The sequence below is a fragment of the Epinephelus lanceolatus genome, chromosome 8 (assembly GCF_041903045.1).
Source record: "Epinephelus lanceolatus isolate andai-2023 chromosome 8, ASM4190304v1, whole genome shotgun sequence".
NCBI classification, from domain to species: Eukaryota; Metazoa; Chordata; class Actinopteri; order Perciformes; family Serranidae; genus Epinephelus; species Epinephelus lanceolatus.
In genome coordinates this window covers 32,701,320-32,719,496 of record NC_135741.1, presented here as the reverse complement: position 1 = coordinate 32,719,496, position 18,177 = coordinate 32,701,320, and the positions used below count along the sequence as shown (strand labels likewise).

Sequence of the window (18,177 nt, the reverse complement as noted above, 5' to 3'; positions counted from 1 at the left end):
CTGTGAGCTGTTAACATATTAACATAAAATGGAGAAGACAATGAGGCTTCCGCTTCAGACAAGATGTTACAGAAGGTAAAGATGAAGTGCAGCCGGCTTGGTGGTTGCTGTAGTCTTTTTATTAGCCTTTGCTGCTGTGCTGAGGCTTATTTCGCAGCCTGCATTCTAATGAGAGACAGAGAACGAGGAGGGAGGGGGTGGAAGGGGGATTGTGTAACACTGAGTGTTACATAACAAAATGTGCACGGCCTTCTCTCTCCCTCTCTCTCTCAGACGGAGAGACATATAGCAGAGTGATGGGGAGTGAGCAGGAAGGAGAAGATGGAGGTGTTTTAAGTGTGCTGGTGTTAATGAGGGCGATCTGAAGAGATGTGTGCTGCGTCGGAAAGTCATACCTCATTACGGCAACGTTTCTAATAATGCCAGTGATGAGGATAAGTTGTTTGGGAGGCAAGGGGACGCAGAGAGCGGACCCCTGGCTTGTCTTAGATTAAAACTCAACCATCAAGTGGCATTCAATTGGGGTTGCTGGGTAATTAAAGTCGATAAAATGTTATTGCTTTCACCCTTGGCCCACCTGGATGGGTGGGGATGAACGTTCAGACATTTGCCGGACACATCGAAAAGAGGACGGCTCACAATTGGGATTTAGCCTTGATATTGCTGTTTTTTGTGCTTCAAAACAAATCTACAAATCATGTATTTCTTCAAATACTTTTGCAGATTTTTTTTCTTTTTTGCACCCTAACTTTTGCTTGTATACGTAAAAGTGTAAGGTTTAGTTTCTTCTTTGCTTTGGTGTACAGTTTAGTGAACCAAGTGTTGAGTTTAGGTGATTGTTCAAAGCTTTTTCGGAAAGTAGCTGCACCTGCTTATCTTGCACTCAATGTGTTTGATTTTTAGACTTGTGACCTTGTTCCAGTGCAGCTCATCGGGCCAGCACAAAAGCTGTCATCCATTCATTCAGTAGAACACCTCACCTTGTACAAAAGGCTAACAAAACAACATATGGGATATAAAGAGTTTATTTCTGTTTAAAATCTGATATAATGCAAAATTACACACACTAAGTAGAAAAATTGCAGCTCATTTGAATTCATTTCACACTTAGAAAATAGATTCAAAACACAGATCAGTCAACAGTTCCAGGGTACACTTTGTACTCGCTGGTTGAAACCAATACCATTGAGTTCATGAGTAGTTGACTTTCACACAGAACGTCTCCTCCGTCTTCTCCTCCAGGTTGTTCACGTAGACCAGTATCTCCACTGAGCCGGGACTCTGGCTGGGGGCGAACCGTAGTCCAATGGTGTAACTCTCTCCCCCGCCAATCTGAACACAGTGAACAGATATGATTCATATTCATCCGATTGTTAGTAACAGAGTCCCTTTTACCTCAGAATAATAATGAAAGGTCTTTGCATACAATCCTTAATTATATCTTGTAGTGAGAATGTTTGAATTTTGTATGACTTGATTTGATTTGGATTTTTGGGCATGACTTTTCAGTTATCTTTCTCAAACTTTTATTTTGTTTAATTTTTATCAAATAGTTGATTTCTTGATTGGATTCCTGATTTCCATAACCTACCTCACGGAAGAGGAAAAAATGAATAACTTGTTTTTTAAAAAAAAGAAAAAGAAGGAGCTTATACGCTCGTCAGAATAAGGCCTAGTCCACACGGACCCGTGTACTTCTGAAACCGAAGTTTTTCGGGATCCAGTTTCCAAAAAAAATTCCTCCACACAAGTGGTGTGATGAGAAAATATAATATCCACATGAAACCGCAAAACCCGCAAGCAAGTGATGTAATACAAATGCCGAAGCAGTAGGTGGTGATGTAACTTCTAATGGAAAGGCCATTTTAACCATTCAGAAGTCAGAGTCAATACCGGAATAGGGAAGTGCAGAAAATAAAAACAACCCGACCCACAAAAATAGCGCAATTCAAGAGCAGAGGCGCCTGAACGACCAACTACACTACCACGAAAGCAGCGATGGGCCTGCCAATGAAGGTCCGACCCGGCCGGATCCAGAACCTCCATTGGCAGGCCCATCGCTGCTTTCGTGGTAGTGTAGTTGGGGCAGCTAGCAACAGGAGCAGCCTCCTTCGTTGGTCGTTAGGTCGAGCAGCTGGATGTGCCATCCAAAGACAGCAGATAGCAGGCTCACAAATAAAGTTAGCACCAGCTTGTTTGTTTGGTCCACCATTTCATTAGCTATTTACTGTTGCTGTGACGTCAAACAATGGAGACAGGTAATAAAATACTGCGGTTATCCTATCTACACGCAACCACTGGCACCGGAGTCTTCCAAAAACTTCACCCTGGACTCCGGTTTCAAAGAAACCTGGTTTCGGGGGCCCAAAAGTGCGGTTGCGTGTGGCCAAACAGCCAAATGTCATAGAATAATATACGGTTTCAGAAATACACGGGTCCGTGTGGACTAGGCCTAAGTGTGAGATTTAAAACATGAGAAAGGTTTGTTCTTCAGAGCTGAGGAGAAAGCCACTAGATAGATTTTAAAAACACCAAGCTTTGAAATTATGTTAGAAAGGGTCTTTTCGAAACAGAAAAATATACCTTGTACACCTTGTAATAAATTACAAGGTGTTCCTTCCTGTTTTATCTGTGGTCACTTGTCCCATTTTAGTGTCTGGACAATGGTGCCCTCTTTTTAAAAGTCATTACTGTTGTTCGGCTCTCAAACAGTGACTTTGGAGCAACCTGCTCACTTTCTCTAAAGCAACAGTCCAACAGATTTAGTGCCATTAATCTCTGTCAAAAAATTAAAAAGTTAAAAAAAATATATATATATATTAATATCTTCCAACTTTATGTGAGGCAGCCTGCTACCACTGTTGGGAATAACAATTTGCAACAATATTAAAATACTGAAGTGCGACTGTAAATTGGTTATGTGTTGTTGTTGTTTTACTGTGGTGTAATAAATGTCCTGTGTACGGTGCAAAAGCTTACCCACACAGTGTTACTGTGTATCCTCACTGTGGGTTCCCACTGACTATTTTAATGAGGGTTATTAATTGTACGAGGAAAACCCAAATGGCTTGTATTCTTAATTGTTCAAACCTCTTGACATCACACTTTGTGTTTTTAACTGAATTACCGTCTCTTGATCCACAGTGTGATTTTGATTATTGTTTTTTATGAATAAAGGCACACAATGCTTATTGTTTGAATTTTTTTCTTGTTGGGGATCAAAGTGTTCTAAAGGCTTTTATTCTGTATTTTTTATTGTTCTCCCAGAAGTGATGGGAAAAAATGAGCCAACAAAACTTTTCGAGCAACTCATTTAAGTGTTTGGTATGTACAGGGTCAGCCTGTTTAACGTCTGAGTGCTCATAAATCCAAGACTTTTCCCATGTGAAGTTGTTAGGTTACTGCTCAAGCTGTCAGCTATGGCGAGTGAAGTAGAAGCAATTGAATCAAAGTCAAGTCAAGACCTCCGCCAGCCAAGGCCACTGGTGCATTCACATGCTCCACGGATGGTTGTTCTTCTGACTGACAATGATGAGCTTTAAGTTGTAAAGTGGAGACAACATGGATGCCACAAAGAAGATGTGTTTTATTGCACAGAGAGTTTTATCACATTGCTAACAAAGAGCAAAGGAAACAGAGCCATAAAATATGATCGTGAACTCATTTTTCAAATTATTCAGACAGCACATGAATGCAGCACAAGACCGTGGAGGTAAGTGGGACGACTGCCACTTCCCCCATAAATACAGATCGTTGGTCAGATACATTTCTGTAACATCATACTGAACTTAAATAGCCTACCTACACACAAGCGAGCTGCTGAATCAGTGCATTAAAATGAATATTTCATCTTAATTATGTAAACTCATACATGATGACTGGCAATGCTTTTAAGGGAAGTTATGTGAGCCAGGCAGTAAGAGCTGTCCAACGTGCAGGCAGTATAACAAAGTGTCATCGAGAAAGTGACACCATATTTTGCAAGAAGTATTAAAACTGGACAGGTTTGAGAGGTTCGTACAATTAGGTGTCGACTCAAAGGAACTGTTACTGTGAAAAGAAACAATCTGCCCATCATTCCCAGTATCTCCATTAGACCAGAGCTGTCTTCTAGTATTTTCTGTAATAGCCAGCAATGGATATGTGGGTTAATTTGGGGGATTTATTCTGTAATCTTCCCCAAAAGCATCAAAGTATTGATCTCCGCCTTGCTTTCACACCTGACAGCTGGTTTTATCACTGTGAGGTAGTTGTGTCAAAAAAATAGAAAAGTGTCTCCAAATTTGCTTAATGCTGCGGGCACAGTAAATTCTTTATAAGACACCTGGTGCCTCGCTGACAAGATGGAAAAAACAATGGGCTGTTTTTCACTTTGCCCACCTTCTCCTGTCTCATTGATGCAGTGTCTTCAGGACAGCAGCAGCGAGACTCTTCAATACTTGATGTGGAAACAGACTCCCTTTGCGTCTCATTCATTTATTTGTTAATTTAAAATGCTGGTTTCCCATTTGTTTTGTCATTTCATCACACCTCAGCAAATGAACGGCAATGATGGCAGTGACTCCGATGCTTCATGTCTGTGTGTGAGTGAATGAGCTATTAGAGACACTGAGGTAGACAACATAACAATAAAACAACAGCTGTAATTACTGTTACATTCCTCCTGTTTGGGTCTGGAGGCAAACAAGGAAATCATTTACTTATCTAACAGCTGAGGAATAAATAGCCACCACCAGGATTCACCGATGTCTTTTACTCACCTGTCGAGATGAGGGGAAAGTCAGAAACATTCCTGTATATCTGATTGGTGAGACTCAAGGTTTCTGTTCCACACAAAACTTATAATTTTTTACAATCAGCATGTCGGTCGAAACTTTCTCCAGTCTCAGTGTGCACAGTGCACTGTGGCTGTGATGCATAGTCAGTGATGCTGCAGCATAGCCAATTCATGATTTTAGCTGAGCGTGCACCAAAACTGATTTTGAGGCTGATACCGGGAGGAAATGTCAGCGTATGACATTGTTGAAATAATCCAATACTAAAATGTCTAACTCGTCATGTTCTGGCTGCAGTACAGCTCTGTCATACTGTAACTCTCACAGTTTAAATGTCCACCAGAACCAAGACCAACAGTACAGACATGTCTACACAGGAGGCATTTAAGATGTTTTTTCCGTGTCTACTCTGTTCCATTTCATGTGTGTAACTAACTACAGCGATTGTGCGTTGTGCTCTGAACGCTACCAAAACACAGGTAACCTACACTCAATGCTGTGCCTGAATGCATCTTGTGTGAACACAGACAGAGGAATCAAGCTGCTGCTGCTGCTGCTCGTACTATACAGGCTGTATAGAGACTGTTTTCAGCAGCTATATTTGCAACAAGGTTTAAAGTTGTATAGCTGATTGTTCACCAGGCATATAGAAACATGTTTGTGTCTCATTTTAAGATCAATGTGATTAACAAATACTTTACAGCTGCACTTATCTAATTTTAATTACTGTACTACAGCAGGTTGTCATATGTTTGTTTGGTGTCTTTCTGTTTTGTTAACACAAAATGCATCATTTATTATTGAGGTAATCATCAAAAACTATTGTCAGTGTATAAACTGTAGCCTGAAGCCTGTTTTAAAAGGGTTTTAATGTGTAACAATACCAACAGTAGTGCATATTTGGGGTTTTAAACACTGGAGAACACGCTAAAAATAGGCAATAGACTCCTTTCCTGTTGCTAGTAGACAAGTATGCCTTTCTGTTTTGTTTTTTTTTCTGGTGTGTCAGGTTTGACATCACAAATGCACCAAAAACATGCTATTAAATAGTAAAAAGCAGCACATAGACCAGTGAAAAAAATATTACAGTGGCTGCTTCTTTTTATCACCTGTTACTTTTTCAATTTTTTCTTTCAAACCTTGTGCCGACTAATTTGAAACTAATTTGGCTGAGATGACACATACCACTTTTCCATCAAAATTAGCACATGTATGCAGGTTTAAATGTTGGAAAATCGTTTAAAAGTAGGCAATAGTCTCCTTTCCCATTGCTGTCTACACAGCTATGTCGCAGACGAGTATGCTTTTCTGTTTTCTTTTCCTGGTGTTTCAGATTCGGCATCACTGGCAGGCCAGAAAGCAGGATACAGGAACAGTAGAAAGCAGCATGGAGGCTAGTGAAAAATGTTAAGGTGGCAAATTCTTTTTTTTTTTTATCTCTTACTTATTCAGTCTCTCTCTCAAACTCAGTGGCATTTAAATTTGGAACAATGTTCTGGCGCTGCTTGGACAGAGATAGACAGTATTTTGTTTATTATTAGCACGTCCACCCGGGTGTGGTTTGTCTATCACTGCCAATCAAAGCTGATCAGTGCTAGGGTTGATATATACTTGCGACTGTTGCAAGGTAATTTTACCAAGGGTGTTTTTTTGTCCAGTGGGAAAGGGGCTAAAGAGTCCCAGAGGTTTGAGCAGGAAAAAGGGCAAACATTTTTGTGACTACCCAGGTGTCATGTTTCCAACACTGCTGATCGGAGCTTGAGCTGATAAATACCCATGACTACAGCAGAATGTGTCCCACGAACAGTGTTGGGGGTCGTTACTCAAAAAAGTAATGTATTACACATTACACATTAATTAGGAAAAAAGTAATCCCTTACTTTACTTGATTACTCCCTGGAGAAAGTAATTAGTTACAATACTTGTTACATTACTAGTTACTCTGTAAAATTGCCTGAAATGCATTGTCACGTAATTTTCCAGTTAATGATATAGCATTAAACCTTACATATGTGTAACAATCCTGAGGTAGGTATAGTTAACTAGATGGATATACCCAGAGTCGGCTTCAGGAGGGGGCACCAGGGGGCGGTGCCCCCCCCCACTTCATTCACTGTGCCCCCCTCACTTGTATAAATGCATGTTTTCTCCCATCAGTGTAACTGTAGCGATGACTGAAATCCATTATGCTATTAGGCTGTTGCATGAGGTGTCAGGTCAGAGCTTCTCGTTCATTGCACAGCTGGTTCACAAGGTAGGCCCCTAAGCAGACTTCCCTCTTTCTCTCCGTAAGTATTTGCAGGGTTTCCGTCAGAGAAGTTGTTATGCCAGGCGGGGGGTGGTTACCGTGTGTAAAGGTGTCATGATTATATTACTTGCCCACTGCCCCACAGTCATTTAGTTCATTTTTGCATATCAGTGCCACGTTCATCAAATAACAAAAAAAAACCCTCGAATTTGTAAAATACTAAGCGTGTTATCAATACTTAGTAGGACAATGGACGTTATAATTATAAACTGAAGTGTGCGGTCCCTTTGTGCACAGAGTAGCAGAGTGAGACGTCTGTCCTCACTCCTGCTATCTGCTGTAAACACATGAAGCTGCTCCCATGTCTCCCCAGGTCTTGGTGCTTGTTTGCGGCAGAAACTCTGCCATCCTCTGGCTCGTCCCCGCATCTGTGTTCGCCACTGACCAGTTGGACACGGAGGACGACCCGTTGGCAACAGCCTGAAGCCCGTCGTCACTAACTCTTAAGTAAGGGGAAGATCTAATGATGAATTTATGTGATGCAAGTAATGACTTAAGTGTTTGATTAGTAACTGTAATGTGATTACTGCATTTAGGGACAGTAGTGCCTTACACTACTCGTTACTGAAAAAAAGCCATTTTGGCGGTACTGCCCAGGAATGAATGTCGATTGCAACCTTGCCCACTAAAGACAAAAGCCGGACATTAGTGGGTGTTAGTGGGTTTTCTGTCTGTTAAGTGGCTTAAAAAAACAAAAAACTAAAAAGTTTATGGTGTCACTTTGAAGAGAGGAGGGGAGAATGTAAAACTATTTAACAGGAGGAACCCAGTCCCACTCACACAAAGCCATTGGAAGCATCAAAAACTGACTTTCAGACAGTGAAAAGACGACTCACTGATAACAAATAATTTGCTCTGTTGCATGATGGGAATACATTATGTGAATAACAGAATTAGATATTGGCAGAGTACTCAAAGGGAATTTCAACTTGTTACAAACTTATTTGAATAGTAACTTTTTACATATAGATGTGATGTAATGAAGTGAAGCAAGGCACAATAGCCCCAAACAAAATACTTTCCCATGATTTGTTAATGTACCATTATTTGCGAACATCACCTCTGAGGTTTCTAGAACTTCTTCTACAGGTCAGCGTATAACCACGCAGTCTCCAACTTTAACTAATAGACATTAAAAGTAGCTATCAATATGTCTTTAAAACTGCCTATTACGTTTGGAATAAGTGTTGCAAGTATTTGTTGTTATTTCAATAATTTTATTTTGAATAGGATTAAAAAAGGCTGATCAAAAAGGATTCCTGCCATTGGTCAGTCCCACTATAGCTTATGCTAATTATTTACAGAGTAGTTACAACACAAGACACCATTAATCTCATAAAACTACCTGTACTGATGCAGGTTTTAATTTCCCTCAACAACAAAGACAAGCTTTTGCCCATGGAGGAAGGTTCCCTGTAGATCTAGGTGTTAATTAAAGTATTGATTTTACGCTTAATGAGAGAAACAGAACCGCACAACTTCTTGTCTTATCTCACCTGGAATTTATCCTCTTTGAACTGGAGCAGGTCCGGATGGTCAGAGCGAAGCAGGAACGTGCGGCCCCTGGTGTAGGGGTTGGTGTAAGTGATTTTCCTGGAGCTGCCACGGCCACCACTGACTGGTACACACACTTCAAATGCCTGCACACACACACACACACACACACACACACACACGCACACACACATAGACAGTTAGTGCCATTGCTGATTACTAAATCATTAAACCATTTCTGAAAAATCACACTTCCTGATATCAGATTTTTAGAGGACTGTTAAATTATGGGTGTCCAATTTGCACACTGGGTGTTGCGTGCCTTGAGACACACTTTCCTAAGACATATGTGAATGATGGAGATTAGAAAAAGAACTGGACTTATTTCTGGGGTTTCGGCTAATAGCAACACCATCAGCTTGCATCACAAATGAGAGGAAAACATTTCATTTAGACACTTAGCTGTAATGTGAACATAACCTTCAATAGTTGATCAGTCGGGTTGGGAAGGCAGACAGCAGTTATTGGCTTTGAGTGTCAACCTGAGATCAGCTGTCTTTAGCCTTTTCTTGACACTAGCTATGAAGAGATTGGGAATGTCCCGCTGACCCAGGAAACCACCAAGATGGTTCAATAAGCACTGAATGGGACTCTGAGTCACCAGTGACTTTGACGTTACAGGGAGTTGTCCATCATATCGCTGTTCTTGATAAGTGAAAAATGAGAGCTGCAGCAGGAGCTAAATCTAAAATCATGTTGGCAGTTACTACATAAGAGTACTCCACCGATTAAGCTCTGTACTACTATATCATGTTGGAGTCACGATGAACACTAAAGGATCAGATCCTAAAGGGATCAAAATTGATGCAGTAGAACTCGAGATGTCCTCTTTTTTTACTCTACTTATTCATCTTCATTGCCAAAATCTGGCGCAGGCACTACCCACAATGCAACTCCACTTCTTTCCAACACCACACATCCAGATTTTTTTCATTTTCTAACATGAAGTCTTCAGTCTCTACAGTCAGCTGAGGCAATTCATCAGTTTTCACGCAGCTCCCTCTTGAATTGCAAAAAGCTTTATACAACTTTTTTTCATATATGCTGTAGTACTCTCCAAGACATATGAACAGGCCTTAATGTGTGAAATGAAGTTCTCTTTTCAGTCTGGGGGTCCCAAACTAATGGTGAAATGAGATAAAACAACACGATATTAAGCAAAACCTTAATGAATGAGGAACTTTAATATGCAGTTTGTGCAGTTGACCAATCTCAAACTGTGTTAACAATGCTACTCTACGACTCGGAGTCAGTTGTAAGACAGGAATAGATGGAACAAATATTTCTTAGATGGAACAAATACTTCTTTTTATTAAATTGTGGAAACATATTGCCCTGTTAGCAACCAAGCTAGCTTGCTAATTGAGAGTTTGTAACTGGCCAGTGGGAGCATGTTAGCGTCTAAGTAGCATGTTACTTATTATCTGACAAGACAGCACTGTTGCCAACTCCTCAGTAAGAAAAGTAGCTATTGGCTGTCCTAAAAGTCGCTAGAAGTCGCTAAATGACGTCATCACCTAATTTGCACAATTGTCCATATGCACGTAATTGTAATGGCTGCTGTAGGAGAGAGGAATAACGTCGTGGGAGAGACAAAAACTGAGTAAAAAAACACCTGAATATGTTTAGAACTACAAATGAACCTTCTTTCAGTAATTTATATTAGACAAAGACAATTTTACATTTACATCCCGCCCTGACTGTAAACCAGGTCGGGATCAGCCAGCGGCGGTTACGCGCATGTGCGATTCACTTGCAGTGTGGACGCCGAGGGGTTAACGTCTCCTGATCTGACTGCTGCTGGGAGGGAGGACTGGGCCATCTGTGAGTGCTTTGGGGCGAGAGGGGAGCCCACGGCAGCATCCGCTGCTCGTTGAGAAGAATAAGAATGATACGTGCTCTCACAACAGAGTCTCCAGAAGTCTTCAATAACATCAGAAAAAGTCGCTAGATTTGTCGCTAGTCGCTTTTTTGAAAAGGAGTCGCTAGAGAGGTCTGAAAAGTCGCTAAATATAGTGACAAAGTCGCTAAGTTGGCAACACTGAGACACAGTAGCTTGCCAACTATGCACAAAAGTACTTCATTGAGCATCAAGCACCTTCTACAAACGCTCAATCAGTCAATCAATATATTTGCTACATAGATGAAATAAAAATGAAATCCCATCACTTCCTTCAGTTTGTGCATTATTATGTAATGACCAGGGATGGAATGTAACTAAGTCCTACATTTATTTATTTACTAATATACTCTACATTTTGAGGTACCTGTATTTTACTTGGGTCTTTTCTTTGTATGCTTTTCATTTCATGACTTCTATCGCACTACATTTCAAAGGGGAGCTATTATACTGTCTAAGTCTATTCTAATATGATGTCTCATTATAAATTAAAGTCCCCAACAGTACATACAAGTACAGGTGAAACAGCTGGTCAATGAATCAATTAGTTGACAGAAAATTTATTAAAAAACATATTAATGGTCTGGTTAGTTTTCATGCCAAAGCATTTCATGGTTCAAGCTTCACAAATCTGAGGATTTGCTGCGTGTTTTCTTTAAAATGTTTTAGTTTGTACTCATTTTTACAAACCACTCAAACAATCAGTTAATGGAGAAACAGTCAGCAGAATGATTCATATTGGAAATAATCATCACTTAATAGTTAAAACTGAGCTCCACCTCAGCCAACAGTGAAATCCTGCTTTTACATTGATGCATGAGAAATAATAATCTAATAATATAATATGTAATAGTACAACAGGCACAGGACACATTTTTCTACATTGAGTACTTTTAATTTTCCTGATCAAACTTTCATTTTTTTACTTAAAGCAGCTGTGCGGAACTTTTTACCATTAATAAAACTGTCCCTAGTTCGTATCACCCCCCTTGAAGATCCGCATATTTATTTGAACCCAACAGCGACAAAAAAGCCTTTCTCTATATGGCTATTTAGCGTAGTGATTCTGCTCGCCTGCAGCAATTAAACCACAGAAGAAGGAGCCGTGTTCACAGTGTTCTTCGAGTAAGCAGTACACAACGGGCATTGCTGAACACATAACACCTAGCAGTTTTACCAGAGATGTATCTATGAGGACTTGGTTGTACTTTTGATGTCATGGCGGATAACGAAGGAGCATCATGTAAAATTATCTGTGACTGAGGCCATGAACACAAATATACAGCAGGCAGTTGTCCTCAGTTTATAAGAAATTCAGAACTACACCAGAACATTTATGAACAGGTCTTACTTTCCTACTAATTTGTGTGTAACGTTAGCATGTTAGCATGTTTCCACTAATTACTTGGACTGACCTAACGTTAGCAGCATTAGCTTTGCAAGTGAAGGCTGCAGGTAACAGCTTTGCTGTGTTAGGATTATGTTATGTCTTCACTGTGTATCTTCACATAAAAGAATACTCTGACGATTTGGGAGTTATGCCCTTTCTCTATCATTTTCATATTGAGACAACATGATCGATATCTTTATTGTGTCTGTATGTCCAGTGGCTGGGTCTCAGCGGTTAGCATTGCGCTTATAGGGGGTCAGTACATCCTGCACTGTGATCCGCGGAGGGATACACCGGTGAGCAGGCACAGACGTAGCTTGTAAACAAAACTCAGCTGTTTATTTAGCCTAGCGATATCTCCAGATTTAAGTAGCTGCAATGGACGACTCTGAACACGATTTTGAAGAGTTTCTTGTAGCGGACACAGATCCAGAGCCATACCTGTTTGAGCCGGAGTACACAGATGAGGAACTCCATGTGTTGGATGCTGAGCGGGCGAGAAGAGAGGCTGAATCCTCCGCTCCCATTTTGCTGCACAGAATGGGATTCGGTGCTACCATCGTTGGGGAGATATATCATCAGGAGGAAAAGCGCCGCAGAGAGTGCATCACAAGGAATGAAAACTTTGCAGCAATCACTAATCCTGGAGTGACTGAAACTTTTTTTCATGTTCCTAAGATGAACTGGAAAAAATGCCCAGGCCTGCAGGAACTGATGGACAGCTTTCAGTAATATCGTCCGTGTCATGTTTTTGTTTGCTTTTACCGAGTGACCTAGCGTACCTGTCCCAGAGCCAGCTGCAGCTGTTGCTCACCGGTGTATCCCTCCGCGCAAGATGTACTGACCCCCTACAAGTGCCATGCTAACCGCTGTCTCAATATGAAAATAATAGAGAAAGGGCATAACTCCCAAATTGTCAGAGTATTCTTTTCACATAATAATGCGGACTCAGCAGATGACTTGTTAACTGTTTATTTCTCCTTACACCGAACGTACATGGCTGCTTCTCATTGTTTCCAGTAGCACAACAACAGTTACTACATTACCCAGAATAACTTGAGGCTCACACTACTACGGTAGCCTTAGTAGCTCAAAATACACAACAGATTAGATTAGATCTGAACAGAAACACGACAGGAGAATTTACTGAGTAATTTTGCTGTTTCCACTAATTACTTGGACTGACCTGACGTTAGTTAATCCTCTCGCTCTCCAAAACAAATGCATGCGGTAATTTCCGGCTGCAGTCGGAATTTTATGACACCAGGCTGTGGGTGTCATACCGCTTCGACCAAAGGGGCGCTATAATCAACGAAAACGAAAAGTTCCACACAGCTGCTTTAAGTGACATTTTCAAAGCAGGATTTTTACTTAAAAATCTGTAAAGGATCAAAACTATTAACAAAAGGGAGGAGACCTTGAATTAAAGGAAACTATCTTATTGTGTCAGCTACATCATTTGTATCTGATGAATAAGGCTGCAATAAAAATGTCTGTGACTTTGACACTGCAGCGCTCTTTCAACAGAAACCTGGTACCTTATGCTGGAACAGTGAAGAAATTATTAACAGTGACCAAAGCTTCACCAATTGGAGAATGATTGTCACACTGTTTGATCTGTGAGGAGGGCAGTGCAAGTGCTTATACCAAAGATGGACAGATAATTACCATTTTAAGTAGCCAAAAAGTAAACTATTCATACCTTGGACAGTACAGGCCGGTGGACATTGAGACAGAGGAGCCAGGCAGTAACCAACCGCCGGTTCTCCACATCCACTGCGTTCACATACAAGAAGCGGCTTCCTGCTCGCCATGGTTGCAACTTTAGCTGGAGTTCCTGCACCGCTGCAGGAGGCAAAACGAACACACCCTCTGGGTCCACCTACAGAAAAGGTAAGGGTGATTGAATTGGGCAGTACAGCGTGGAGATGTTGATTGGATGGGTTGTGAGAGTGAGAGACGGATGAGAAATAGAGGCATTGACAAAGTGACAGAATGAGTGTGACACAGTATGGAAGAGATGAGAGGCAATTTTATAAGAAGAGGTAAAAAAAAAAGTCACAGAAAAGGACAGAATTAATGGGAAAAGGTGGTTAACAGCGTCAGAGGAAAATAAAGGAGGTGTACGGATTTCAGGAGAGAGTGGGTGAAAGAAAGGGCGAATGAGGTTCAGTGAAAAAGGTATAGAGAAGGGGGCGGACAATAAAATGAGAGAAAGTAGAGGCAGAGAAGTGACAGAGAGACAGAAGGATGTGAGAATGAGATTTACTGTGTGGCTCCTTTTCAGTCTGTTGAGAAAAGCAAAGCTACTCTCTGGCGGTGAGCTTTATCCGGTTTTATAAGACTCCTCAGATGCATTCCACAGTGAGCTAACCTGCCGCGAGTCAGATCAAAGCGGGCGTTGATGCATATGGTGAAATCTTTAAAAAAAAAATAAATCTGTTACTCATTCAGCCAGTACCCTATTTCATCGGGGAAAACACATTTGGGTTGTACTGTATGCACCTACAGTGACAGCGACAGTCCATCACTTTTGTTTGTTTTTTTAAATATAAGTAGGTAATATGAAATGGATGCAATCTACTCAAAAAGACATTTTTTAAGGTTCGCATAACATATTTTGTAGTTAATTTAAAAAGTGATGAAATGAAACACAGTCCTAAATTTGTCAGACGATGCAATTCTGTCTTTAGGTCCTGTGTCCACCAAGGCGTTTTTTTCCCGGCTGAAAACGCCAGAGCTTCCTCAGGTAACGCTGGGAACACTCGAGAACACTTTGGAGACACAGTGTTTTTTTCAGCTGAGATGCTTTGGTGTCTCGTTGCTATGATACAGATTATCAGCGGAAGAAAAAAGGTAGGCGCAAGGTAAAGTATTTTCTCTGGATAAAGGGGGGGCTGAAGCACATAAGGAGAGAAGACAGACCCGCCGGTCTGTGTGGGTTCATGATAGGAAACATATATTAATATATATAGCCTACAGTGTATTAACATATTTCTATAGAAGAGGAAAAAGAGATGTTACAGTGATATAAATGGAACTGTTTCTATTAGAAAAGCACATTTCCATGTTATTAAACATTTCTGATGAAGGAAACTCCGGCACTTGCGTGTGTGTTTCTCTGACATTTAGTGTAATAAAGTTCAGCTATGTTCTAGGCATAACTTGTGTTTCTGAAGGTTTTAGGTAGATGTGATCATGTAAGTAGTTTTCTTCAAACTAAAGTTTGCAAAGCTGTAAAATTTACAAACAAAAATACACCTTTAATTATTATTTTATGAGTGTTAAATCTGAAATCAGCTTTATAATTCATTAAAGGAAACATCAACAAGCGGACGAGGTGCTGACAGACACAGGTACATTATTTTATAGCAACGCACAAACACTTGGGACTCATTTGTTTTTGCAGTTTGTCATAAAGTATCTTCACAACTGGTCTAGAACAAACTATTAAGTGTGACAGCTTGGCCATTATCAGGACATTAAAGTATCAACTTAACACTTTGATGTGTGTCACATGAAATGGAATTATACTCAGGTTTGGTTTGGATTTCCAAGCTGTTTGTGACTTGTCCTTTGAGTGTTATTGCTTTAAAGGTTTTTCTATTTGTGGAATAAATTATCCTCATATAGGTCGTTCTTTGACAAAAGCGGAGAATCTTGTGCAAGAAAGAAAAGTACTCTGACCTTCAAAATGCACCGCATGCCAGAGGACGAAGAAACCAACTGTACAAAAAGCGCCACTGTCAATAATTAAATAATTAAAATGAATGTCATTTGTTGATATTGCCTTAACTAATGTGTCTATCTATCACGCAACTTATTTGTTTCTTGCTCATTTACCGTGGCAATGCCCTTTACTGTCGCTCTGACCAAGAAGCACTGGCAAACACTCTCCCCCAGTTTTGGATAAGAGACGATCTTCACAATCTTAACACAGAGGGCAATCTGACACTCCTGCAACATAATTCCATATGTTCAGGGAAGATACAACCAATTTTTCAGATGGTGTCAAACTGTGTCCCAACATGATCTAATACGATTGCAGGAAGTAAATGGGGGAATGTAATAAAATAAAATGAATTGAAATGACATGAAAAGACCCATTATGCTGTCAATCTGCATTTGTACATTCTTGATAATGACTTGAGTCTGAACCTGGGGTTATTACAAAAGAGGCTGTTGCTGTTCCATTGTTTCCCGCTGCTAAGAGAACAATTTGCATGAAATCATTTTTGGATATGTGGTTTGAATATTGCTAAGACATAAAAAATATGTCAAGAACAAACCTCATTAGATATGGAAGATTTGAGGTACGATTTGAGCTGTTTTGATTCCAGCTTTTCTCTTCTCTCTGTGTTGCTCCCCGTTTGTGTCAGCCGCATTTTGTCCCAATTAAACAAACAGAAATCATTAACAAAGGGAAAAGTGAACGCCTCATTTTAGATTAAACACGGGAATACATACAGTATGAGCGGTGGGGAGGATGTAGATTTGCCTCAAACACTTAACACCTCAAACTACTGCTATTGTTCTCTCGACAGATTACAACTATGTGTGTTACTACAGACTGTGAATTTGGGAAGGGTTTCCAGTGTTTCTGGCAGTCTTGAAAAACTCTCCACCACAGGGTCCAAAATATCCATAATGAAACCCTGACATATGTAGATACATCTTCAATAAAAAAATATAATCCAAAAGAATCCTGAGGATGATCAGACTCGAGCCAAACAAACCCAAAAATAATTAGACCTGTTCCACAATGTGGTCGCCCCAAATACAAAGAAAACACAAACACTGGCAGCAGCATCATGCTCCACTAATTAAAAAGCAGCAATAAATGTAATTTTCACATTTTTCAAACTCTCCATCTGCTTAAAAAAACATTTTCTACTGCTATAGTTGTTAGGCACACAGGATTAGAGCTTGGTGAGGATCTGCTTGGATCTACTTGGGTATTAGACCTATAGATACACTTACAGTACAATACAACATGACCCTCTCCTACTCTGAATTTGGTCCTGGCACAACTCAGGTACAAGGTTAGGTTCTAGTTACTTGAAAACGAGAAACAGTGAAGACCTCTACTCTCCACCCTGCTGACAGCTGATTTCTGTTTTGATATATACATATGTCTCGAGTAGGTAACTGACTGTGAGATGCCATTCTGCTTTGTACTTGAGTACAAGGCAATGTCACAGATTGCAGTCTTACTTGATTTGCTGCTAAAAGAGCCAAAGAACTGCGGCTAAAGGCTGGGGCCACAATCAATTGACAGTATAATAGAGTAACTGTATAATTACCCAACTCAGAGAGAGTGGGTTCGGTGTTAAGTTACTCTTGAAGATATGTACCTCAATCTCCTGGGGGTGCGACGAGAAACATTTGACCTTGCGAACAGCCTGCTTCCCCCTCAGCAGCAGTGATTGACAGCTCCGCTGGCCAGTCACACAGCTGACATCCACCCGCTCCAGGAAATGCACGTAAATCTGCCAGATCTGGGAGGGCGCCGCCATCCACTCATCACTACAGAGAAAAACATCATCAGGAACAATTAAGCTGAAGCCCCCTGGAGACACAGTGGAATCAGCATGAGGACAGACATGAATACACAGTGATCTACAGCTGTGCAAGCATTTTAAAAAGCAGCAGTAACACCACCACCACCACCACCATCATCATCATCATCATCATCATCATCATCTCACTGCTGAGAAGAAAGGGAAGTCAGTCTCAGGGGTGCTGGCTGAATAAGAGAGCTGTGAGTGGGAGGCGATGTAGTCACCTACTCAGCCCCTCCTCTGTGACAACAGCACACAAGGAGCATTTGGGGATATTTGGAAATCAAGTGATGTGGGTTTCTGACAGCAGACACAATATCACAAGTGTTGCACTCAGGCTGCTATGATGATATTCAGCATTTTTACATGTTGTAGCTACCCTGCCATAAATGTTCACACTGGATTGCACTAGGTTTTCCTGTAACAATTTATTTCACCATAAATTATTAACAATTTCCTAAAATATTTCTCTGAAACGAGGCTGGATTATCAAAAAGAAAAAAAACCCCATAAGATTAGCCCCCACCCAGCACCCCAGGGACCTTAAAACTCCTACATTCACTTGGTTTGGATAATTTGAATTTATTAGCTGGTCTTGTGGCCAAGTCTTGCTACTTTTAACTACTCTGTTATTTGAATTTGTGTTGTGCTCACATGCTGCATATTCCTAAATAACTTCATGTGTAATC

The 18,177-nt window shown here is 40.6% G+C and overlaps 1 protein-coding gene across 1 annotated transcript in view; it reads right to left on the bottom strand.

Moving 5' to 3' along the window:
* Positions 1 to 1,015: 1,015 nt before the first annotated feature.
* The window catches only part of nphp4 (nephronophthisis 4), a 249,560-nt gene continuing 232,398 nt past the window's right edge, over positions 1,016 to 18,177 (bottom strand). The window contains exons 27-30 of the mRNA XM_033629764.2: positions 17,282 to 17,453; positions 13,630 to 13,809; positions 8,580 to 8,723; positions 1,016 to 1,332 (exon numbers count right to left, since the gene is read on the bottom strand). Of these exons, the coding sequence (XP_033485655.2) occupies positions 1,192 to 1,332; positions 8,580 to 8,723; positions 13,630 to 13,809; positions 17,282 to 17,453 (637 nt within the window). The 3' untranslated portion in view covers positions 1,016 to 1,191. The remainder of the gene's footprint in view (positions 1,333 to 8,579; positions 8,724 to 13,629; positions 13,810 to 17,281; positions 17,454 to 18,177) is intronic.